Source organism: Neofelis nebulosa, chromosome 10 (genome assembly GCF_028018385.1).
Source record: "Neofelis nebulosa isolate mNeoNeb1 chromosome 10, mNeoNeb1.pri, whole genome shotgun sequence".
Taxonomy (NCBI): domain Eukaryota; kingdom Metazoa; phylum Chordata; class Mammalia; order Carnivora; family Felidae; genus Neofelis; species Neofelis nebulosa.
Window position 1 is genome coordinate 99636481 of NC_080791.1, and position 25185 is coordinate 99661665.

Sequence of the window (25185 nt, forward strand, 5' to 3'; positions counted from 1 at the left end):
TTTTATTTTTTATTTCTTAAGTAAACTCTATCCCTAAGGTGGAGCTCCAATTCAGACTCCGAGATCAAGAGTCTCACGCTTCACCGGCTGAGCCAGCCAGGCATCCTGAATATGTGTGTATTACTTTTACAAGTTGAAAAGAAACGTTTTTAAAAAGCACCAGATGCACATTCCATTTAAATGTAAATAGCCAGCATTAGACCCATTCCTCTTACCTCTCTGTAGGTTGCAGTTTTTACATACAAGCTTATCACAGTATTTTCTTAATATATCTTCGTAATTTGTTGCAGATATTATATTTATATATTTTTTTCTTTATATACATACACGCACACACTGCGGTTTGGGCAGGAGGGAGCAACGAGTTGTGGCCGATCGGGAGGGTGGGGAATGGGGGGGAGGGCCATATCAACCCAGGTGCCCTGCCAGCCCTCTCCTCCAAAGTAGCTCCCCTGCCTAACAGCCCAAAGCCCCTTTTTCCACTCTCCCCTTCCACCATACCCACAGGCCCCCACCACAGGGTCTCTTCCGGGTCTGGTCTCACCCTTACCTGGGGTCGCAGCGCCTTCCCTCTGGCCCGGGATTCGGAAAAGTGGCCAGGACCCGCCCTTCCTCCTCCCGGGGCGGTCGCACACGCAGGGGGGCAGAGCTCCCCTCGCCTAGGGTCCCAACTCCCTCCCTCGCGAAGGCGGCGGGGGGCGGGCGGGCACCGGCTACGGGCATGGGTCCCTGCTTCACCAGCGGTAGAGTCGCAGGCCGCGAGTCCAGGACGCGCCCTCCCACGGCCGGGGTCCCACTAGCCCGCCAGGAAATCCTGGTCCCTCCCCCAGGCCGGCGGCCCCTCCTCCGGAGCCATGGAGCCGGGCCCGGGGGCCCCGGGCTCTCCCGCGGAACATCCGGAGGCCAGGCCCGAAGTCTCCGAGTCCGAGGCGGCCGCGCAGACCGCGTCGCCTTCGCGGGAGGCGGCGGACGACCTTCCGCCCTCGTCGCCCTCGGGGCTCTCCTCGCGGCCGCCGACCGCGAGCCTGGGCGCGGGCAGGCCGCCGCTTTGCCAGGCCGGGTGGGGCGGGATGGCGGCCGGCACATTTCTGGAGGCCGGCCTGGCCCGGGTGCTCTTCTACCCGACGCTGCTGTACACCCTGTTCCGCGGTAAGGTGCCTGGCCGAGCGCGCCGCGACTGGTACCACCGCATCGACCCCACGGTGCTGCTGGGCGCGCTGCCGCTGCGGAGCATGACGCGCCGGGTGAGCCGGGAAGGGAGGCCCGGCCGAGCCGGGCCTGGGAGCCGGCGAGCGCCGCCCGCGCCTCGGCGGCCCTCTCTGAGCCCTGTCTTTGCCTCGGCAGCTGGTACAGGACGAGAACGTGCGCGGGGTGATCACCATGAACGAGGAGTACGAGACGCGGTTCCTGTGTAACTCCTCAAAGGTGAGGGGCCAGGAGCGGGGGCTCGGGCAGCGGCGTCCGCCAGCCTACACCGCCACCCTGGGTCTAGGAGAGCGGGAGGAGGTTGGGGGAGAGGGAGCTGCGGGTGTTCGTACCCGTGAGACACGTGCCCCAGGCTTTTTCGCCGCTTCAGGAGGGGGGTCTGGTCCTCTAAGCTTTAATGACTGCGGCTGGAGGTAGAAACTAATTATGAAAAAGAAACTGATATGAAAGGCATTTAAAAGTCGAATTGAGGGGCGCCTGGGTGTTCAGTCGGGTAAGTGCCAACCCCACCCCCCCCCACCCCCGCCTTGGGCTCAGGTCTTGATCCCCTGTTAGTGAGTTGGAGCATTGAGAAGTGAGATGATTATTTTCAGAAATAATCAAATAAAATCTTTGCCGTCTAGTTAACAGTAGGCTTACAACCTATTGGAAATACCCCCGCCCTCTTAAATAAATCTCCTTACAGCTTGCTGTCCACTGATAGACCCCTGAAACATGCGGAACATGACCTTCCTCGAACTCATGGCTGCCTTAGTGTTTTTATTACCTAGGTTTACTAAAAGTCAAGTAAGCTTCTGTTATCTCAGCTGCAATTTGTTGGCAAAAAGACACTTAAAATGGTTAATTTTCACTGGAGACTAAAGTTTCTAAAAGTTAAAATTCTGCTAAATGCAGTTAATGCTGATGGAAATAAAGAAAGCAACTTTGTATGTAAAAGTAGATATGTTAAAAAAAAAAAAAAAGAAAAAAAAAGGAGTGGCGCCTGGGTGGCTCAGTCTGTTAAGCGTCCGGCTTTGGCTCAGGGCATGGTCTCCTGGTTTGTGAGTTCGAGCCCCGGGGCGGGCTCTGTGCTGATAGCTCAGAGCCTGGAGCCTGCTTCGGATTCTGTGTCTCCCCCTCTCTCTGCCCCTCCCCTGCTCGTGATTTGTGTCTGTCTCTCAATAATAAATAAATGTTAAAAAAAAAAAAAAAAAAGAAATCCATTTTTATTGGAGGTGAAAAGAAAAAAAAAAAATTTTGTCCTGAATCAGATTAGTAGTTTGGAGAGGAATGGCTTTGGACAAAATCTAAATGCAAAGGAAAGTTGTAGAAGGTTTGTGAAGGGAAATCTTTGGAAAGGAATATTACGTGGTCAGGACAGACTAAAGTTAAAATGAATGGATTTTAAAAGTACACTGGTGGAAAATTTAAATTGCCTCTCCTCTGATCCAAAAGTTGGGGAGGGGCACCTGGGTGGCTCAGTCATTTAAACATCCGACTTCAAATTGGGCTCAGGTCATGATCTCACAGCTAGTGAGTGTGAGCCCTAAATCGGGCTCTGTGCTGACAGCCTGAAGCCTGCTTCAGATTCTGTGTCTCCCTTTCTCTCTCTGCCTCTCCCCACTCATGCTCTGTCTCTCTCTCAAAAATAAAAATAAACAGGGGCGCCTGGGTGGCGCAGTCGGTTAAGCGTCCGACTTCAGCCAGGTCACGATCTCGCGGTCCGTGAGTTCGAGCCCCGCGTCAGGCTCTGGGCTGATGGCTCAGAGCCTGGAGCCTGTTTCCGATTCTGCGTCTCCCTCTCTCTCTGCCCCTCCCCCGTTCATGCTCTGTCTCTCTCTGTCCCAAAAATAAATTAAAAACGTTGAAAAAAAAAAAAATTTAAAAAAAAAAATAAAAATAAACATAATAAAAGCTGGGGAAATGGTGGCAATACCCTCGCTGCGGGCTTCCAAATGCTCCACATTTATGTTATTTCTGCAAGGCATATGAGGTATGGAGGATTATAACATACAAAGGGCTTTTACTGGGATACATGGGAGCCATTTTGCTACACTTAGCCCAGTGTGTGCTGACTTGTACTTAAAAACATGCACTTCTAGGGGCGCCTGGGTGGCTCAGTCGGTTAAGTGTCTGACTTCTGCTCAGGTCATGATCTCACCACCATTTGAGTTCGAGCCCTGGAGCCTGCTTTGGATTCTGTATCTCCCTCTCTCTCTGTCCCTCCCCCGCTCATGCTCTGTCTCTCTCTCTCAAAGACAAACATTAAAAACAACAACAACAAAAGAAAAACACATGCACTTCTGTTCCCTGCTGCCCACCTTACCCAGGCCCTCCCTGTAACAGGCGGGCCTCCCCTACGAGAAGCTAGAGTGCCAGAAGGAGAAACACGGAGACACCACCATGATAAGATCACAAGTACCTTTTTCATTGCAAGGTTTAACACAGGTAAAAGAATAGGTAAATTTTCTGATGATCTGGATAAAATATAGAGGCTTTTCAGAATATTAGGAATGTTTTTTTTGAGTTGGCCTGGAAAGAAATAATGCTCTTGTTGAATCAGACTCTTAATGAGATAGAGAAGCGTTCTGTTTTGGAAGCAGCTGAGAGATATGGGGATGATTGACTCCTTAATTATCATGGGACTGGAAGTCCTATAGGGAGCTCCCAGTTCCCTACTGGGGTTCAGGCAGTTCCTCCCCAAGATCCTAATTGGGACTATGATAATCCCATTGCAGAATAGTATCGTTGCCACTTCCAAGAAATCAAAGGAGGTCGAAGGTTAAAATCTTAAATCATGCTAAATTAGCCACTATTTTACAGACACAGGATGAAAGCCTGGTGGCCTTCCTGAAAAGGTTAAAGTTAAATATACAGCTATCTCCCCTGTTACCCCCCCCCCCCCCAAGCTCAGATGATTCTAAAGGACAAATTTGTCACTCATTCGGCTTCCCAAGGTCCTGGCACCAGTGCCATTTATGTGGCTATTTAGGGCACTGGAAACAAGAATGTCCTCAGAGGGGCAATGGAAGTTGAAACCCCCATAAGCCATGCCCCTGGTGTGGAGTCAGTCACTGGAAAATCTGAATGCCCTCGGGGACCTAAAAGGCTCAAATAACCAGTGCCCCTGAAAAGAACTGATCTCGCCCGAGGTTCTTCATGGTTGGCTCCCCTGAACCAACTTTATTGGAAACCCAGAGCCTCAGGTAACTCTGGAAATAGAAGGAAAGCCAGTTGATTTCCTTCTTGACACTGGAGCCACCTTTTCTGTCCTTTCCATTCCCGGCCAACCATCCAAATGCAGAGTAACGATTAGAGGTGTCTCCAGAAAACTTAAGACTAACTTTTTCTCTCAGCCTCTGGGGTGTATACAAGGAGACTTTTTTTTTTTTTTCCACATTCTTTGTTTTTATAATGCCAGAGAGCCCCACTCCCTTGCTAGAAAAAGACATTATGACTGAATTAGGGACTATAGTGCTACTCCCTCCAGGACGGATAAACAGTTGCCAAAACTTATAGTAATCTGGATATCAAAGATCAGTCTTTCCTTGAGGTAAAATTACGCCTTATGGAGTTGTTCCTATGGAAACTTGATGGGCAAAGGAAGATTTTGAGGACTGAGAACCAAAAACCAGTTCAAAAGCTTAATTATTCTAAGCAACAATATCACAAGATCCAAATAAATATGGAAGAGGGCGGAAAACTTATAGTTGGAAAAAAAAAAAATTGACCAGACGGTTCAGGGACTTTTTGGATGGCTACAGTACATCTTTACATCCCATGGTGTGACTTCCTTCCTAGGAGGCATTGCGTTTGGAATATTAATGCTTGTTGATCTAATATTCTTTTTGTATGTCATTTGTAGAAGTCGTTGCACATATGCCAGAAAAATAAGAAAATTTTGCTAACCTAAGACGTTCCAAATACCCTCTCATTATTTTGGACCTCTGGATTGACCTCTGAACCTGCCCTGACTGCCATACCCTTTCAGCAGGAAGCAGTTAAGATCAGTCATCATCCCAATTCCTAATGGGAATTAGGAGTCACATGTTCAAAGTTGGGAATATGATATGAAAAGATGGGATTCAGTAGGCAGAGAGGGAAAGGTTAGGACCTGAGGTCCCTGGGTGGAAACACACACACACACACACACACACACACACACACACACACACACATATTTTGGAACAATGCTGGGAGTGCAGCCGCAGCAAACCCTCTGGGGGCAGGGGAGGAAGATTCCTCTTAAGAAACAAATGTCTGTGCCTTGTGCCCCAAATAACCTAAAAATGAAAACAGAATCTACATAGAAAAGAAGAGGAGGGATTGTGAGAAATTAAGTGAGAGGATTTATTTTCAGAAATACCAAATATAAGCTGAGTTGTCTAGTTAACAATAGGTTTAGACCCTATTGGAAATATATACGAACCCCTCACCCCAGCACAATGGAGTCCCAAATCTCCTTTGGGAGACCTTTCACTTCCTGGTTCTTCTTCCCCTCTCCTTCTGCCGGCTTATTTTTCGCAGGCTTTGCAATGAGCACGTGCCAAAGAACTGAGGTCTCTGCATCACCTCAAGGAATGTACATTTGTTCCAATCAGATTACTTTTTGGCCTTACGTGGGCATAGGCGACTTCCAGGTAAGGCTGTAATCTCTGTAGTACTTAGCCAATGAGGAATCAGGGGAATGACTTCATGCTAGGAGATAAATTGCCTGCTGCAACTGCCCCGAGTGTGCCTGTCCATCAGGCACCTGCTCTTGTAAGAATGTTGATTAAACCCTGGCCTCACTGTGCTCTGAGTCTCCGCGTCCCTTCTTTGAATGGGCCAGTAGGCTTATTTCTCACAAGGCCTGCATAGGGCTCTGCACTGATGGTGAGAGTTGGTTTGGGATTCTCTCACTCTTGAAATAAATAAGTGTATATATATATATATATATATATATATATATATATATATATATATCTGTGTGTGTGTGTGTGTGTGTATATATATGTGTGTAGAATTGACAAAGTCTGACTACTCCTTTGTACACAAAGGTATTTTTAATTTCAGTAACTCAAGTCAGTAACCAAACCGAAAGGCAACTTCTCTATGGCTTGCTGATTTCATTCATTCAACACTCACTCAGCACTAAGGTCAGGCATTGTCTTAGGCATTTAAGATGAAGGCCCTATAAACTCTAAGAAGAAAAGCCACCTCCAGCCCCCAAGAGAAATTTATAAAACAACCCATTGAAAAAGTGTATGATTCATTTGGCATTGATGGAATTTTTACTCATATGTTAACGATGTATGGAACTCCAGAGAATTGTCGTAAAAGAGTGCAGACCTAAAACATAATTTTCATTGAGTTTGAAAGCTTGTTTGTGGAACTAAGGTTATTAGACATTGTGCTGTCTTTATATAAAGATGTTGCCCTGTCTTTATAGTGTTTGCCATCTATTAGCACTTTTTTTGTCCTTCTTGTTTATTGTACTGATACAGCCTAATGAAGATGCTGTTATTTCAACTGGTAGGTTTTTTTTGTAACCTTAAAAATGGACTCACATTTAAGATACATTGATTAGTGATGGCATACTTTTTTAAAAAGTTTATTGAGAGAGCGCGGGAGGGGCAGAGAGAGAGAGGGAAAGAGAGAATCCCAAGCGGGATCCACACTGTGAGTGCAGAGCCCATCGCAGGGCTCAACTCACAAACTGTGAGATCATGACCTGAGCGGAAATCAAGAGCCCCTGACACTTAACTGACTGAGCTACCTAAGCACCCTGATGACATACGTTTTTAAGAAATGGACAACAGCTCCTTGGATTTCCTAAAGTACTTTGCTACAAGGCCTCAGGAATTATTAGCCAAAATGGTAAATGTTCCTTAGTGTGATCATTCCTGTGGAACAAGAGTCACAAAGAGTACTTGGTCTCTGGCTGTGAGGCATTGACACTTGTATGATGCAGCTATATTATCCAACTAGCCTAGAGAAAAAAAATGTCCAAGGCAGTGGTTCTCACATTTTAATAAGCCTAAATATTATCTGGAAGTCTTGTTAAAATAGCAGATTCCTATGTACAACCCCTGAGAAATTATGACTTGGGAACTTTAGGGTGGGGTCCAGGAATGTGAATATTTAGCAAGCTCCCTAGGTATATCTGGTATAATTGATACAAAGTCACATGCTGCAAAATTGCTGTTTTGTGTTAATTTCATACGCAGTATAAAATATTGACCTTCACTCAGTCATAAAGTCTTTGGTTCCAGCTAGACAGATTAATAACCATAAGCTGGAGCCTATCAGGACTCTTTTTTTTTTTAAGATTTTATTTTTAAGTAATCTCTATGCCCAAGATGGGGCTAGAGATCAAGAGTCATATGCTCTACTGAGTCACATGCTTAACCTAGAGATCAAGAGTCACATGCTGTACTGAGCCAGCCAGATGCCCCCCTATCTGGAGTCTCAAGGTAAAAATTCAAATAAATAAATAGTCTGATAATGCCAGAGGGCTTATTTCCCCTATTGCTTATTCTTTTCTTCTTCTGAAGTGATAATACTGCACTAATAAAGGTAGGTGCATTGTTTTAATTTTAAAATGGTAACTCTATTTTCTACCATGCAATCTCAAAAAAAAAAAAAAAAAAAAAAGGTAAAGTAAAAAGGACACTTATAGATAAAGAAATAGAAAGCTCTTGCAAAATATAGTACCCCAATCCTGCAGCTGCGTCACTACACGGGTGCCAAGATTATCCATAAAGTTACACAACTTTTGTAGATGAATTTTAATACAGCTAATATTTTGCAGCTGAAGATAAAATACCCAACGTGTACTTTAAGAACATTTTAGAGGTCTGGGTGGCTTACTCGGTTAAGCATCCAACTCTTTTTTTTTTTTTTTTTTCTTTAATGTTTATTTTTGAGAGAGAGTGTGTGTGTGAGCAGGGAAGGGGCAGAGAGAGGGAGACACAGAATCCGAAGCAGGCTCCAGGCTCCGAGCTGTCAGCACAGGGCCCAATATGGGGCTCGAACCCACAAACTGTGAGGTCGTGACCTGAGCCGAAGTTGGACACTTAACCAACTGAGCCACCCAGGCGCCCCAGCATCCAACTCTTGATTTCGGCTCAGGTCATGATCTCATGGTTTTGTGAGTTCCAGCCCTGTGTTGGGCTCTGTTCACTGACCACTGACTGAATGGAGCCTGCTTGGGATTCTCCCTCTCTCCCTTTCTCTCTGCCCCTCCCCTGCTCACACTCTGTCTCAAATAAACTTAAAAAAAATTTTTTTTTAATATTAGACATAATTCTAAATCAGCAGCACAGCTGTTGTTTGATCAAAGACCAACCATGCAGGTCAGCCATTTTAAAGGCATTTCTGTAAGAAGTTTCTTGTTTAAAAAAAAGTGAACAGTGTATTCACACTGTAGTAAACTCTGAAGCTTCCTTGTTGTTTTGCTACTTCTTAGGAGCCCATATTCATAGCACTCATGTCAGATTTCTTTCATTCTCTTTTTTATGCTGGCGGACCTGGTTCCAGGAGTGGAAGAATGTAGGAGTTGAGCAGCTGCGACTCAGCACAGTAGACATGACTGGAGTCCCAACCTTGGCTGACCTCCAGAAAGGAGTCCAGTTTGCTCTCAAGTATCAGTCGCTGGGCCAGTGTGTCTACGTGCATTGTAAGGCTGGGCGTTCCAGAAGTGCTACTATGGTCGCAGCGTATCTGATTCAGGTAGGAAAGGTCTTTCTGGACTGGTCCATTTACAGCAGATTTCTAGAACTTCAGTAGCATGGTCTATTGGCAGGCCTTCCTAGAAGGAGCCATGTCCCCAGTTACAGGCTGTTGGGAGATGGAAAGCACCTGGATTTTGCGGATAGGCTGACCTCTGGCGTTGCTACCTACCAGATGTGTGACCTTAGGCAAAAGTGTCTTCCCCCCTCTGATGCTCAGTTTCCTCAAACTAAATTTGTTCTGAGGTTTGAACGAGAAAGTATGTCAAGCACTGACCTACAGCAGGCACTCAAAAAATGAAGCGCAAAGGATGTTAACACCAGTAAAAGGCTAAAGCACTTTTTATAAATAGCACTCAGGAAATCCAGTACTTTAGGTAGTAGTGCTGATCACTTATAGCCCTATAGTACTCAAGATTTCTTAAAGTATTTCAGAATAAAGTTCTAGACATTTGTGTCTAGAAACAGAGGCTCCAATGGAATTTTGCCTATCACCTTATGACTGGTAGGTGTGATACTTTCAAGAGTATTTACAAGCAAATACTCTTTAGTCCATTACTACCTGTTATACACCCCCCAACTTGACTCATTTTTGTTACCTATCTGGCCCCTGTAGAGCATTTATTAAGTTATGTGGATAGTTTAAGGAAAAAGGAAATGTACATGTAATAGGCATCGCTCTGAGTTACTGTGGACTGGTAAGTACATGATTTAACAGTATTAAAACTTTGATCATTAGGACTCCATTTACTGGAAATGGGTTCTCAGGAGGATATTTTGGGCTGAATGAGAATTGACTCAGAGGGCTTGAAATCTGTAGATTCTTTGTTCTGTTGAGTTCTAAACCAATATGTATCCTTAGAACACAAAGATAACCCTCCTGGTAAATCTAAAAAGTGCTGTTTTCCCAGCCACGGTGACAAGTTACATAAAAACATCTACCATGTACTCTCTCCAGGAAACTTATAACCAACAGCCCAGCTCCCAGAGGACATCTGATAGGCCTATGCCGGCTTGAAATAGGATCTCAGCTTTGCATGTTCAACCTTCTTTTTTCAGGGTTTGGCAGAGCAAGAATTAGGTAGAAAGACTGACTTGACCTCCCAGCCCATTGCAAGTATTGTGGGACTAGTTGGCTGAGGGAATAAAAGTGCCCCCCACCCCCGCCATTTATAATATATGGGGCATGTTTTTTTAAAAATTTTTTTTTTTTTCAACGTTTTTTTTAATTTATTTTTGGGACAGAGAGAGACAGAGCATGAACGGGGGAGGGGCAGAGAGAGAGGGAGACACAGAATCGGAAACAGGCTCCAGGCTCCGAGCTGTCAGCACAGAGCCCGACGCGGGGCTCGAACTCACGGACCGCGAGATCGTGACCTGGCTGAAGTCGGCCGCTTAACCGACTGCGCCACCCAGGCGCCCCAGTGGGGCATGTTTTTTAACTCCCCTCAAAATGGAGTTTTTAAAATAATGAAATTCTAAGGGCCTTTAGCATCTGTTATTAGGTCAAGAACACCTTAACACCTCCTCCTTTCTTTCTCTGATTTCCCAATCCTGTACTTCAGGTGTACAACTGGAGTCCAGAGGAGGCTGTAAGAGCCATCACCAAGATCCGGTCACACATCCACATCAGATCTGGCCAGTTGGAAGTTCTTAAAGAGTTCCACAAGGAGATTACTGCAGGGGCAGCAAAGAAGGAGACTTACCACACATCACAGACGTGAAATACACAGATTAGAAAGAACTCAAGACGACCCTGCTTGCTACAGAATCAAATAGTGTAACAGGACCAAGGGGGCTTAAGCCCAGACTTGACAAAGCAGGAATGTGCTAACTAATGGATAATTTCACTCCCTTTGTCTTGTTTCACTTTCCTGAAGTAACACTGTTGTGTGCTAAGAGAGAGATTTAGTGTGGCTTCAATTCACTGGCTAAGGGGATATGGAATGAGGGTTTTTGTTTTCTTGAATAGGGTCAAAGAACTCGATTGTGTATCTAACACTGTGCCTAATGATACTTAGCCCAACTTAAAGACATTTAAACACTAGGAAGGAGAGGAGAAATACTCAGCTCAGGCTCTTTGCCACTGTCAGACCCCAATTCACTGGCTCCCCAGGGCTCTGTTCCCTTTTGGAGCAATGATTCTGGATGTAGAAAAGGAAGTATGGGATCCAAGCAGCTTAGAAATGTGTGGGTATGCAATCAATTTTCCCTAGGGAAGTTACTCCTTCAGAATTCAAAACAGACACACATATCCCTTCAAAAACTTTTATTTGTATGAACAGTTCCTAGCTCTTAGTTTATCTTAGAGCTTTTAAAAGAGTAGAGACCTTATATATTTAAGTTTGAAAAAAGTTTCTGCTATTAATCAGAAATAATCCTTTCTACTTCTTTCTGGCTTACCCCTTGGAGTAAGCCAAAAATAAAACCATATTGTACGTTTCCTGACAGAGAGATGAGAAAACAACAGACACAAGTCCTGAATTCTAGAGTTGATGCTTGCTGGTGAAGGACACCTTCAGCTTAGAGCATTCTCCCAACCAAAGCCTGAAGGAAAACTCTAACACCTAATTCTTTGTGGAAAAATTACCAATTACCCACTTTGCAGGCTATAGAAAAAAGGAAGATGGGGCACATTTCCTTCTGTCCTGGATCAGAGGTGCTTAAGTTACTTAACACTGATCAGGTAAAGAGGGGAGGCTGTGCCTATGATCTGAGAAAAGTCTTGTTCTATGAGGCACAGGATTACCAGGGGACGGCAGAGGACAGGCTTGTCTACTCTCCGTTCAAGCAGCCAGCTCAACAGCAGCAGTCTAAAAAGCCCCAAATGGAACACCCCTATGGGTTCAGGAGGGACTGAGGGGCTGCCCTTTCTAACATGTGCCAAAAAAATAACATAGTACTCTGATAGGGGCCGCAGAGACTTCGAGTTTGGATGGATAGGTGCTGGAAAAGGGGAGGGCAAAAGTCAGCTGCTTTTCCCCTAAAGCCTTAGGCCAACACAAACTGCAAATTAGTAAGCAGCACCTTAATGCCTCTGGTGACAGTTATAGCTGAAGTGGCAGGGTCAAGCTTGTAGGTGTTGGCATCCCCCTTTTTATATCGGTCCCGGAAAACATAGATACTCCCATTACAGCTGGCGATCTTCCAGAGGGATGGGGCAGAGCTCCAGGCCTCAGGAAGGCAAAGCCGGGTAAAGCTGTCTAGGAGGGGATTGTAGCACACCAGGGAGTCCCCTTCAGCCACGATGAACACCAGATCCTTATGCACAGCTGCGTGCATGCGGCCTGCGAAGGGCAGAACATAGGGCTTCACGTGGCATTTGTCTGTCTCTGTGTCAAAGCACTGGATGAGTCGGGAAGGTTTGGTAAAGAAGTCCAGGTCATTCTCCTCCCCCCCTAGTAAGTAGATGATCCCGTTAAGGTTGGCACCAGCAGCCCCTGACACAGCCACCTCTAGCTGGGTTGTCTCTGTCCAGACGTTATCACCTACCCGATAATAGATAACTGCATTGGAGAGAGTATCCTGCAGTGTCTTGCCACCCAATGAATATATGGCATCTTTCCCAGGCACAGACACCAGGGTGTGCTGGAGCCGGTCCCGGGGCAAAGGTGCACACCATTCCCAGTCCACAGTGGCATTGTTGCACTTCCACATGCGCCGTGGGATGGACCCTCCCACCACGTATAAGTCTCCACCATGCTTGCAGGCTGCAGTGATCTGGTGGCACAAGCTGTTTTGGCCACTTACACTGATGGAGTCATCTTCCGCACAGTGTAAGGACACAGCCAACGAGTGGGTACGAGATGACTCTTTCCCGATCAGGTAAATGTGCACATTCTCCCCGATCTCCTATTGGCAAAATTAAAATTATAGATGACATCTATCAGTTCTAGGCTAAGACTCAGCTGAGACACAGATCTAAAGGTTCTGGACCACACACTTGTGTCTTGCTCTAACCCGCTACTTCCCTCTGGTTATTGTATGCCATCCTGACTCTCACCTTTCAGTCATTATATGCTGGGGCAGAGAATCTGTTGCTCTCATCCTGAGCTGGTGGTTTAGGAAAAAGGTGCTTAGGATTAATGCAATGGTGAAAGTAGTTCTCTCAAGGAACTATGGAGCTCAGAGGCTGAGCTATGGTTTCTAGGCTCATGCACACATCCTCCTCCCCAGTTCTTAACTTTGAGCCAGAGATGACTTAATCACCATCACCAGGTATCAAAGAGGCCAGATCAGTAGATGGCTGGAATGTATAGGTATTATGGTGTCCCAACCCTAAAGCGAAATCTGCCTTACCTTCAAGCTAGTCCTGAGTGACTCTGCAAAAGCCTCTCTTTCTTCTTTATTAAAATTGATCCAGGCTTCTATTGCCTCTGTTGGGTTCTGAGAACATGGAACTCCATCTGTGAGAGCCAGAGGAAAGGCATGGTCAATGGCAATCCAACAATCCAAAAGGGAAATTTAGAGCCAGTGGCTTTAAAGATACAAACCACTTTGTTATACTACCACCATGTATGTATGTGCGTGTGTATAAGAAGTTAACCTACATTGCATTATTTCTTTTAATCAGAATGGACGACTTGATATGCTCATATTTGCCATGGAAGCAGTCTACAGGCTGCAGAGCTCACACCTGCTAAAGTATAGCATACCTCACTAGCAGGGCCAGGATTGTTTACCTACAATTGCCGCATCACTTAAAAAGTTTCTTTTTTTAATTTTATTTTTTAATGTTTATTTTTGAGAGGGAGAGAGACAGAGCACAAACGGGAGGTGCAGAGAGAGAGGGAGACACACAGCATCTGAAGCAGGCTCCAGGTTCTGAGCTGTCAGCATAGAGCCTGATGCAGGGCTCGAACTCACAGACTGCGAGATCATGACCTGAGCTGAAGTCAGATGCTTAACTGGCTGAGCCACCCAGGTGCCCCTCACTTAAAAAGTTTCTTATGTAAGGGCACCTGGATGGCTCAGTCAGTTAAGCCTCCGACTCTTGGTTTTGGCTCAGGTCATGATCTCAGTTTCTGGGATCAAGCCCTGGGTTGGACTCTGTGCTGTTAATGTGGAGCCTGCTTGGGATTCTCTCTCTCTCTCATTCTCTCTCAATAAACTTTAAAAAAATAAGTTTTTTAAAAATAATTTTAAGTTTATTTTATTTATTTATTTATTTACCCATGAACCTCGAGATCACAACCTAAGCCAAAACTCAGAGTCAGATTCTTAACCAACTGAGCCATCCCCCCACCACCAAAGTAAGCTTCGTTTTTAAAAAGTTCCTTATGTAAATACCTTGACCCATCAATTTACTTAGATAACTAGTCCCACAAGTACGTGCAAAGTACAGGATAGATGAGAACAATTATACACAAAAGATACCAGAGTATAAATACAAACAGCTCCTCACTACATTTTGGGGGTGAGCCCTGCTTTTTTTCTAATTCAACACTTGTATATAGACCCTTGAAAAACATGGGTTTGAACTATGTGGGTCCACTTATATGCGGGTTTTATTCAATAAATACAGTACAATATTGTAAATGTACTTTCCCTTCCTTATGATTTTCCCAATAACGTTTTCTTTTCTCTAGCCTTATTGTAAGAACACAATACATACAGTACATGACACGTACAACATACAAAATATGTGTTAACGGTTTTTGTTATTGATAATGCTTCTGGTCGACAGAAGGCTATTTGTAAAGTTTTGGGGGAGTCAAAAGTTACACATGGAATTTTGACTGCGCAGAGGTTGGCAGTCCTAATCCCCACGTCGTTCAGGGGTTAACTGTGTACTGCACAGTACTATTATATTTTCCAGGTTTCCTCCCCTAAAAGGGATTGCCTGTGACAACAGCGAACTCGCAGCTGAATCTCTCAGAAGGCATCTAAATTCCTACCAGGAATAATAACGTAAATTAACACCAGAAAGCCTGAAGGCTCCTTTCTCCTGAACTAGAATGTCCACTAAACAGCATATGCAAGTAGCTGAGTATGACGGGCCCCATCCCTCAACTTACCCGAGATGATATCAGTGAGCAGATGGTGGGGCAGGTGGAGAAATTCCTCTGTGCTCTGCAGCTGGGCCAGGTGGGCCTTGGCACAGTGTTTAGCGGCAGTGTACAGCTCAGGATCGCTGTGCCTGTCTGCCAGCCACATCACCTGAAGGCAGTTCCCCACCTGCACGGTGCGGGCCAAGAACCGAGAACATTCCTCAAAGAGAGACGTCAGCTGATACATGTCTGACACCTCATAAATTTCCTGCAGCTCTTCAGCTCGAAGTTTCACAGTCCCGTGGTAGATATAATCAACCAGGAGCTGGAAGACAGACTCACTGACATCCTGCAGTACAATTACCCGGTTGTGAGCCTCCTTCAGGTTGGAAGTGAACATGGACCGGAAAAAGCAGCTCTGAGCTGAGAGGACCAGCCGGTGGAGCTGAAACTCCCGGCCTTCCACCGAAATGGTGACATCAGCAAAGAGCTCTTCCTCCAGACACAGTTTCATGATGCCCTGAGCCACACGGCCTGAGTGTGATCGATCTTTGAAAGTGTAGTTCACAAAGTAGTTTTCATCCATGGATGCTCCAGGCTCCTCTGGTGATTCCATGGCAGCCAACTTCTCTCTCTGCCAGCTGTCTGCAAAGCAATACCACCCTGAGTAATGGGGAATTCACAGTCTATGAATCCAACTGTTCAATTTATGGAGGGAGAAGGTAAAAGTGAGAGCAAAGTGGGCCAAGATTGGCCTTAGTCCTGGCCCTAATGACATCTCAGAAGCTCTCCTTCAACCGAAGCTGGGTTCATTTTCCTGCAGTGACACTCCATTCCTAATGAAATCAATAAAACGTCCTACTCTGGGTGTTTCCGTATAAAAACAATATTCCTTTCCATGATGTAATAAAAACCTGGCTATTTAGGTCAACACATGAGAGCAAGCGACTGGAGGAAATCTATGATATTAAAAGCCGGGCAAAAAGCCTTACTAACCAAATGACTATTGGGCATAAAACTAGTGAGGCTCTGGGCAGGAGAACCCAATAGACCCCAGCGACCTTCTAGTCGAGGCCCCTCTTCCCCCACGTGCATGGAGTCCAGACCTTCCAATATGAGGCTTGGCCTGGGACATCTGTTAGCTCCACATTTTCTCTTTTCTGAGCTTCTCCCCCCTCACGCCCTGATGACTTCCCAAGACTCCGTTCCAGAACTAGAGACGAAGCCCCGCCGTCCCAGCAAGGGGGACTAGTAGGCCTAACGCCAAGTACTGTGTCCCCGCTTCACCTGGAGTCGCCTGGGAAACGGTCGCTAGGGAAACCACTCTTCTCTCCTCCTTCCCCTATCCCCTCCACGCCCCCTCCCGGCCACGCCCGCCGGCCCTCGTCAAAAGCTTAGCTCAGGGAGCGGGGGAGGGGTGTGGAATGTGGAACCCAGACCCCTGCCCCTTCCCCTCCCCTCACCCCTCCGGTTCATTAGGGTCCTCGCCTTCTCTACAGTCTCTACCACACCAAACTCGGGCTACGTTCACCTCACGGCTTCCCCACCTGCCCGCCTCGGTTTCTCACCTGTTTTCCCTCCTTTCATTCCGAAGCCCGGAACCCGGAACCTCTGCTTCTAGCCCCGCGTCCGCCCGGAAGAAAATCAGATGCATGCTTCCGCTTCCGGTCCGTGCCCTTGGGGTTCCGTGTCCTGTGGGTCTTGGATGCCTGGTCTGTAACCTGGAACATGGCCGCGACGGCGGCTGCTGCGAGGGGCTGGTGGCGGGGTCTCGTAGGGTCCGTGGCGTTGGCCAGGGGTAAGCAGGGGGCAGCTGGCTGAGGCCCTGGGCGGGAGCGGAGGCGCGCCTGGCGCAGGGAGCCTATCAGGCCTCACTCTGCGCTTATTTTTCCGTACAGTGGCCGGGCGACCCTCGGTGCTGTTGCTGCCGGTGAGGAGGGAAAGCGTCGCGGCAGACACGCGCCGTATGTGTGGGCCGGGCCCTTCTCGGGACTACAGGCGGGGGACCCTTCATTCTTTTGGATATTTGCCCTTGTCCTGGGATGCCCTTCCCTGCGTCCTTTGGCAGATCTCTGTGGAGACCTGACTGCAGTGGTCCTCTTGCAAGCAGAATCGAACTCTTCGCTGTGCCCTTTTAGCTCCCTGTTACGGCCTTGATTGACCCCTGTCCATTTCCATGATTCCTTTTCTCTCCGATTAAACTGTCAGCTCTTTGAGATCAGGAAACAACGTTTGGGTCTCAGAGCCATTATGATAGTAATTCACATTAATTGAGTGCTTCTTGTGTGCCAAGCACCTTGCTAAGCGATTTAGCGAGGGATCTTAGTCCTTAGGACAGTCTTAACGAGGTAGATAGCATTGTGCTCTTCTTACTATACATTAGGAAACAATGCAGAGAAGTAACTTACCCAGAGTCACAGCACTAGCGAGTGACAGAGCAGGCCTGTCTGCTGCCAGAGTCAGACAACACTTAACCATGATGTGTGCAGTCTATGATGTGTGGGTACTCATGGTTTAGAGTTGCATGCATGCGTGTATGGAGATATATTACAATCAACATAAGTAGACTGGGAGTCAAGAGACCTGGTATTTCCCCCTTTCTGGCCCTCAGTTACCTCAATGGCGGGGGGAAAGGGTTTTGACTAATCTGTGAGGGCTCTTCAGCCCTGCAGCTCTTAGCTTTAGAGCCTGCTGTGAGCCAGGTGATAAGGAGATACAGAAAAGCAGAAATTCTCGTTCCCACCCTTAAAGAGTTCCTGGTCTGGTAAAAGAATTGAGACACACTGCTTAACAAAAATGCAGGCATTGTGAAGGAAGAACTAGGTTGTAGCTTTGAGAAGAGGCAAACACCCCAAACGCAGTAGTAATAAGGAGAGTCTTTGTGGACTCTGTAGGTGACATTTTCCCTAAGTTTTCATCAATTCCTATTCCCTGGAACCCTCCACTCTCACCTTCCTCAGGATTCTGCAGGGAGCCCTGCTGGGAGACAATACCCCTTACAGACCCAGGAGACTGAATGTAGGCATGGCTGCTGCCTTCTCCATTCCTTTGTTAAATATGCCTTCTCCTTCCAGCCACTGTCCGACCACGGAATGATGTGGCCCACAAGCAGCTCTCAGCTTTTGGAGAGTATGTGGCTGAAATCCTGCCCAAGTATGTCCAACAAGTTCAGGTAATATTCACTATTGTTGTTTGGTCATGGGTCAAGAAAGAACCATGTTCTCAGGGCATGTAGGAGTAGGCAGCCTGGTATCAAAGAAACCAAAGACTCTTCTACCCCACTTGGACTGCTTTCTCTGCCCTCAACCAGGAGACTCCTGCTAAAGTTAACTGCTCTCTCAATAGCTCTTTTTCCCCTCACCTTTCCCTTTCCACGTCTGCAGGTGTCTTGCTTCAATGAGTTAGAGATCTGTATCCATCCTGATGGAGTCATCCCAGTGCTGACTTTCCTCAGGGATCACACCAATGCACAGTTCAAATCCTTGGCTGACTTGACAGCAGTGGACATCCCCACCCGGCAAAACCGTTTTGAGGTCAGGAGATTTGAGAAGGTTTGGGGAGTAAAGGAAAGAAAAGGGACAGACAAGTTTTAGGATGACAGCTACCAACGGGAACCATAGTCCTCCTCAGTTTCGGTTTGGGTCAAACAATACAACACAGCAGTTAAACTGGGGCCTCGGATTAGGCAGACCTCAAGTTTGAATTCTAGCTCTGCCACTAACAGGCTATGTGACTTCAGGCATTTTGTTTAGTTTTTGTAAGCTTTAGATTTCTTATGTGCAAAATATATGTGAAACTGTCCTTACTTTATACAGAGTGGCTGTGAGGATGAAATGAGATCGTACAGGTAGATTGCCAGCATGGAGCAAGTTCTCCATATATTTAGCTGTTGATATTTACTGATCATCTACTATTGGCCAGATCCTGGGATCAAGGGAGAAGTAGCACCCAACACCTGCCCTCAAGGAGTCCCCCACGCTCTAGTGAGGGTGAAGGACACATAAAGAGCTTACCGTAATAACATATAATGCATGGGATGTTAGATGTTATGAGACTGCAAGAGGAGCTCTCAGAGTCCTGTATGGGAGGCTTCTTTAAAGGGAGAGAGAATGTGCTGAATCTTAAAGGATGACCAAGAGATCAGGAATTAGCTTGCTAAGGATTGGGGCCAGGAGTAGCATGAGCAAAGACAGGCATGCTGACATCCTAAGGTATAGCATAGCTTAGGCCTTTGGAAGTAGTTGTAAATATAAGAATCTTGAGGATTTTGAGCTTCAGGATAGAAGGCAGGTTCACAGGTAGAACCCTTACCCACCTCGTGCCTCAGACCCTGTGGCCATCTTGGTCTTCCAGCTCCTCTGTTCTCTCTAGATTGTTTACAACCTGCTCTCTCTGCGCTTCAACTCCCGGATCCGTGTGAAGACCTATACAGATGAGCTGACACCCATTGAGTCCACTGTTCCTGTGTATAAGGCAGCTAACTGGTATGAGAGGGAGGTGAGTTTCTGGACATAGTGGATCCTGCCTCTGGGCCAGAGTTGCAGAATTAGTTGAAATAACTGCATGCAGTGCATCCTCACCCGTGTGTTGGCTGATGGACTGAGTTGCCTGAGGGCCTTTTTTTTCTAGATCTGGGACATGTTTGGAGTTTTTTTTGCTAACCATCCTGATCTAAGGAGGATCCTGACAGACTATGGCTTTGAGGGACATCCTTTCCGGAAAGACTTTCCCCTATCTGGCTACGTTGAGGTAGGAGGAACCTTGAACTAGGGCAAATGGCCTCAGGGAAAGACTGGCAGGGAACCTGGGGTGTGCTGAGCATGGCAGGAAATAATGGTCTGTGAATTGTGGTGATTTAAGAGCATAGGCTCTGTATCAAATCCTAGTCCCAGTTTTGTAATCTGGGGTCTGTTACTTAATTTATCTATGACAGTTTTCTCATCTACAAAACAGGAACAGTAGTACTTAACTAATAAGATTTACAGTGAGCTAGGGGTGCCTGGGTGGCTCAGCCGTGTGGCATCCAGCTTGGGCTCAGGTCATGATCTTGCAGTTTGTGAGCCTGAGCCCCTGCTTCAGGTGAGCTCAAGCCCTGCTTTGAGCTCCACTGTCTCTCTCTCTCTCTCTCTCTCTCTCTCTCTCTCTGCACCTCGTGGTATTCTCTCTCTCCCTGTTTCTGCCCCTCACTCAAGTGTGCTCTCTCTCTCTCAAAAATAAATGAATAAATTTAAAAAATAATAATAATAAATAAAAATCTACTTAAGAGATTTACATTGAGCTAAATGATGTTAAAGCCTAGTGTATTGTAATTACTCAATTGACATTAGCCATTATCATAATGATCATTTTAATGACCAAGGCAACCTTGAGGACACACTTTGTCCACAGGTCTGAAAGTGGAGGATCATTTTACCCTGCCCTGGATCTCTGAGAAGGCAGCTGACAGGGAAGACACTAAATGTTTAGCCCCTGAGGATGGTTAAAGGCAGGACTAGTAACATGTGACTACAAGGGCCTTACGAAGAATTTCAGTGCTTTGCTTTACCACCCTTGTGCTACAGGTTGTTTATGAGCAGGAAGATGGTCCATTGCATACAAACATATGTGTCATTTTGTAGAAAAGTAACTTTTTTAGAAATGCTGAGATAGTGGCAATCCCCCCTTCTGTACCGACATATGCCTGCTTTCTTCATGTTTTGCATGGTCCCATTTCCCTCTCAAGCTACTTCTGGTCAGGACTCCTTCCCTCTCATTTTCACTGTCTGGCCTCCCTTACCTGGTTTGCCTCTTCACCTGTTTGTCTTTACTTTATCCAGCTGATCCTCCAGACAAGAAAAGCCATGCCAGCAATGCCTGGGTCGCTCAGTCGGTTGAGTGTCCAACTTCAGCTCAGGTCACAATCTTACGGTTCATGGGTTTAGCCCTGCATCAGGCTCTGTGCTGACAGCTCAGAGCCTGGATCCTGCTTCAGATTCTGTTTCTCCTTCCTCTCTGCCCCTCCCCCACTCATTCTCTCTCTCTCTCTCTCTCGCTCTCGCTCTCTCTCGAAAATGAATAAACAACAACAACAACAACAAAAAACAGAAAAGAAAAGCTATGCCAGATTTATTGCCTTGCATCTTTATAGTGATAGTGCCAAAGCCACATGGTCTGAACTTGAGTGCTTCCCAATTTAGGTTTACTCTTTTCAGCCACAGACTTGCTCCCTAATCCCCAACAAATGCTTATAAGCATTTCCTTATAAGAGTGGATGGGTGAGCAAAGTCAGTTGTGCTGCAAAAGCAGCTCAGAGCTTACGATGTGGGGATGGTGAGCAGGGGAGCCTGACTGGGTGATTGCAGGCCGTTTTGGATTGTGGTTGGGATGGGACTTGATTGGTAATACAGACATGCCTGGAGACTTGTTGACAGAGGCTGGGGTAGCAGTCAAGGACAGGGAAGTAAAGAGACTGGTGAAGTCCCCCATAGCCTTGGGAAAGTAGGCTCCTTAGCAGCTCTGAACAAGGTCTTCCTCAGTGCTTAAGCCTGCTTTTCTCTTCTGCAGTTACGCTATGACGATGAGGTGAAGCGGGTGGTGGCTGAGCCAGTGGAGTTGGCCCAGGAGTTCCGCAAGTTTGACCTGAACAGCCCTTGGGAGGCTTTCCCTGCCTATCGGCAGCCCCCTGAAAGTCTCAAGCTCGAAGCTGGGGACAAGAAACCTGAAACCAAGTAGCTCCAGGGAAGGCATGTGGATACTGGAAAACGCCTTAATCTATACTAAGCGTCCCTGTAAATAAAATCCTTAGACTAACCACTTCTTGTGTGCTTTTGGGTAGACGTGAAGCTTGACTCGGGAAAGGGAAGATTCAGCAGGGGTTTTTCCCTCTCCCTTAAAGAGACTCTGCCAAACCAGGAATCTCTTTTAATGGGACTGAATAGTGCAGTTGCAGTCATGGTGACCTGCAAGCCTGGATGTACTTCTGAGGGAGGGTTCTGGAGCTGAAATGGAAAGTTCTCATGGTCCACAGGGCTTAGGATGGGTGTGGCATGGCATTTCCTAAAAACTGGAGGGCCCTTAACAACTAGAGGAGAAAACCCCTTGTTACAGCCGACTGTCTGGTGGCAGCTGATGGATGGAGGGGCCTGGGTGGAACCAGGGAACCCCCCCCCCCATCTCATCTAAGCATCCACAGGGTTCCATAAGCCATGACTCATTTTTGAGTCTTGAGCCATGAAACCTCCTTGCAATCTAACGGCCTATCATGTTTGGGCTAAGGTAATCTTCCTAGACTCTAGCCAGAACTGAGAATGTTGTAAGCAAGCAAAAGAGGTCCCAGGACTGGTGCAGAATGTACTCGGAAGCTGCAGCTCTATCTTCCAGGGGACAGGACTCCCTACCCCAGCCAGCCTGGGGCCTGTTTGGCTGGTGGCTGAGCACCTAAGTTGGAAGTGCTCGACTCTGCCTGTCCATGAGACCACCCAAACAGCTCACCATGCCATTGGAGGACCAATGCAGTTGCAGGACCAAGCTTTGCAGCTGATGCTTTTGGCTGCTGAGGGGCTCCCTGGAGGCTGGGCTGGGCCTGACTGGGTGTTGAAGCCTGAGTTCAGCTGCAGGATGTTTTGGGGGTGAGGACAGATAGTAAGGTAGCGTTACTGCTGGGCTCTTTCCTACCTCTTGGGGGGTGGGGGGAAGGGTGGGGCAAGCTGGAGCTGTTTGCTACCAAGCTCCGTTTTCTATTAACTAAGCATCCCGCCCATCTGGGCAGGAACAGGCTGAGGGCTTGACAAGCAGGGAGCCAGGCTTCTACTGCCAACAACTTAAGATTCCACTTTTCCATGGGATGGAAAGGTCCTGGGAAGTCAGAGCCAGCCCCTCCCTGTTTAGCATTGAAGGCTGACACACAAAATAGGAAACGCCTGAGCCGCCTGCAGTGGAAAGTTGGAGCTGCGGTGTGTGGCAGGCGGATGCAGGAGCAGAGAGCAGCTGGGGAGAGAAAGACTCAAAGGACGTGGTGGGGCACAGCTAGGACGATGCAGTTCCTGGATTGGCTAATAGTAGCCACTTGCCTTCTCCCTGGGGTAACTGCAACCCAGCACTATCCAGGTACCTGGGCTTTAGGGTGGGGTGGATGGGAACCAAGGAAGGCTGTCAGCTGACAGCAGTTAAATTTGGTTCTATCTGAACCTAGCAGGGCCTAGAAACTGTGGGCAAGGTGGGTACCAGACTGACCTGTGCAGCACGTGGTAATGGTCTGGGCCCCAACCCCAGAATCAGAAAGGTCCAAGTGAAATGAAGGGAGGTAGTCCTAGGTGCCCTCAGTGCCAGCCCTGGACAGAGCTGGGCAGTGGCCTTATTCTAGGTGTGCAAAGCAGGACCTCTGGACCTGCCCTGGGCTTGGGACAATCATTCTAAGGGCTGGGCAGCAGACCAGAGTGAAATGAAGGAAGCTGCAGCAGACAACCCGCCTTGGCCTGGCTTCCCTGGCCTCCACATGAGCACTACTGAGGAGCAAGGAAGGAGCAGGTTCCTCCAAAAGGGGTCCTCGACCTTTGGGGAGAGTCACTGACACTATTTTAGATCACACTGTCCCAGATGATTACAGGGAGGGGAAGTGGGAAGTGAAGTGTCTTGTGACCCAATGGTCTGGAGCTCTTTGCCAAGGGAACTGCAGAAGTTCAAGGAGGAGTCCTGGACACTTGCCGAGGTGGTATCTGGGTTTGGGATGATGATTTTGGGATCACAAGACTTATGCCTGGGAGGGAGGATGTCAATGTGCATGTGTCTGTAAGGAAAGGAGGACATGGGGTGGCACTCCTACTCTTTTGTAGATAGAAGAACCTCTTGGCATCCCTACCAAGGAGCTAAAGGGGCACTTCTGGGAGGCTGGGGTGTTCAGGGTGGAGCTTGGCAGGGGCCTGACTCTTTTCTGCTGCCCCAGGGCAGCCCATGAACAGAGCCAGCGTGGGAGGTGGCCTGCAGGAGCCAGAGGCCCCGGAAGTGATGTTTGAGGTCTTTCCTCCAGCCTGGGATATGGGGGTGGGAATGTCCAGAGGTCCCTAAGCTCAGGGTTGGGAAGGGGGATGTCTTAAGCTGGGCCTGCTGGGGGAGGGGGGCCACCCAGCATGGGTCCTACTGCCTGCTTATGCCCCCCTAGCCCACTCTTGCTCCCTGCCCTGCCCCCACCCCCAGGCCCCAGCCCACCCCTTACACGGCTCCCCTTACAGCTGCTTTGGGCTGGGCTGGAGCTGGATGTCATAGGGCAGCTGCACATCCAGGACGAGGAACTGGCGTCCACACGCCCAGGCCGCCGACTCAGGCTCCTCCTGCAGCACCACGTGCCCAGTGACTTGGAGGGTGCTAAGCAGCGGCTGCAGCAGTTCCAGGACCTGCGGAAAGGGCCTCCTCTTAGCCCTTGGGACTTTGAACACCTGCTCCTCACAAGCCTGTCCTGTGTCTACCGGCTCCATAAGGCTAGTGAGGCTGAGGAAAGAGGTCGCTGGGCCCAGGTCTTCGCCCTGCTGGCACAGGAAACACTCTGGGACCTATGCAAGGGTTTCTGCCCCCAGGGGCAGCCCCCTTCTCTGGGACCCTGGGCCTTGATCCTTGACCCCTTTCCCTGACCCTCCCCAACTCCCACCCCAAGCCAGACCCACCCTGGGCAGTGTTCTTTCCACTGTGTTCAGGTCTCTGGCCTTGGATTGTACCCTGGAACCCACTTTACCCCCTTCCCCATTTTCTTCCCTGAGCCCTGGCAGGCTAAGAGCCTGGGTCTCAGGCAGCAGGCACAGACTCGCGGGTGTGTGTGTGTGTGTGTGTGTGTGTGTGTGTGTGTTGGGGTCAGGGTTTTTTAAGTCCAACCAGTGCTCGGAGTCCCTGAGCCCCAAGTTCCCCATTTGGACTAGCCATAGACTAGACATCTTTAGTCCTGTCTGTTGGAGGAGGAGAGGAGGAAAGCAGGTGGAGAAACATTACCTTTTCTGGAGGGGGCGGGTGGAGACAGGGAAGCGGATATTTTTTGGTCCATCTCAACAAGGCTCAAATGAACACCTCGAGTGGGGAGTGAGGCTGTGAGGGCAGAGACAAGCTGAGGCTGGCTAGTGTAGTCCTGATCCTGTGTAGCTATTCCATTAAATGTTCTGTTCTGGCCTCCTGGAGCCTGTGTCCTTCTATGCCAGAGTAAGTTGTTTAACCCTTGTCCTGGGCAAAACACCCTCCCTGTCCTGGGAAGGGAGGTGTTGGGGCAACCAGGTATCAACTCATTCCTCACACGCCCTGCTAGAAGAAGGAATGTTCTGTTTCCTTGAATCCCATCCTCC

General features: G+C 47.8%; 4 protein-coding genes across 5 annotated transcripts; 3 read left to right on the forward strand and 1 right to left on the reverse strand.

Annotated features, from left to right (window-relative positions):
- The first annotated feature begins 634 nt into the window (after window positions 1-634).
- Window positions 635-10802, forward strand: PTPMT1 (protein tyrosine phosphatase mitochondrial 1). The gene is made up of 4 exons (XM_058688964.1): window positions 635-1244; window positions 1345-1425; window positions 8707-8898; window positions 10463-10802. The coding sequence occupies exons 1-4, from the start codon at window positions 855-857 to the stop codon at window positions 10619-10621; spliced, it is 822 nt and encodes a 273-aa protein (XP_058544947.1). The 5' UTR covers window positions 635-854; the 3' UTR covers window positions 10622-10802.
- Window positions 10803-11151: 349 nt separating this feature from the next.
- Window positions 11152-16569, reverse strand: KBTBD4 (kelch repeat and BTB domain containing 4). Of its 2 annotated transcripts, none has more exons than XM_058688961.1 (4): window positions 16456-16569; window positions 14915-15532; window positions 13197-13303; window positions 11152-12749 (listed from the first exon to the last, which is right to left on the reverse strand). In XM_058688961.1, exons 1-4 carry the CDS (start codon window positions 16472-16474, stop codon window positions 11889-11891), a joined length of 1605 nt encoding a protein of 534 aa, XP_058544944.1. In that variant the 5' UTR covers window positions 16475-16569; the 3' UTR covers window positions 11152-11888. The 2 variants fall into 2 exon arrangements, with proteins under 2 accessions (XP_058544944.1, XP_058544945.1); XM_058688962.1 differs by lacking the exon at window positions 16456-16569 and adding an exon at window positions 15994-16176.
- Window positions 16569-21676, forward strand: NDUFS3 (NADH:ubiquinone oxidoreductase core subunit S3). Its single transcript, XM_058688966.1, has 7 exons — window positions 16569-16685; window positions 16786-16851; window positions 17962-18059; window positions 18271-18420; window positions 19259-19384; window positions 19517-19636; window positions 21431-21676. Exons 1-7 carry the CDS (start codon window positions 16616-16618, stop codon window positions 21596-21598), a joined length of 798 nt encoding a protein of 265 aa, XP_058544949.1. The 5' UTR covers window positions 16569-16615; the 3' UTR covers window positions 21599-21676.
- Window positions 21677-22597: 921 nt separating this feature from the next.
- On the forward strand, window positions 22598-25015 carry FAM180B (family with sequence similarity 180 member B). The gene is made up of 3 exons (XM_058688965.1): window positions 22598-22972; window positions 23808-23878; window positions 24094-25015. Exons 1-3 carry the CDS (start codon window positions 22705-22707, stop codon window positions 24487-24489), a joined length of 735 nt encoding a protein of 244 aa, XP_058544948.1. The 5' UTR covers window positions 22598-22704; the 3' UTR covers window positions 24490-25015.
- The last annotated feature ends 170 nt before the right edge of the window (window positions 25016-25185 follow it).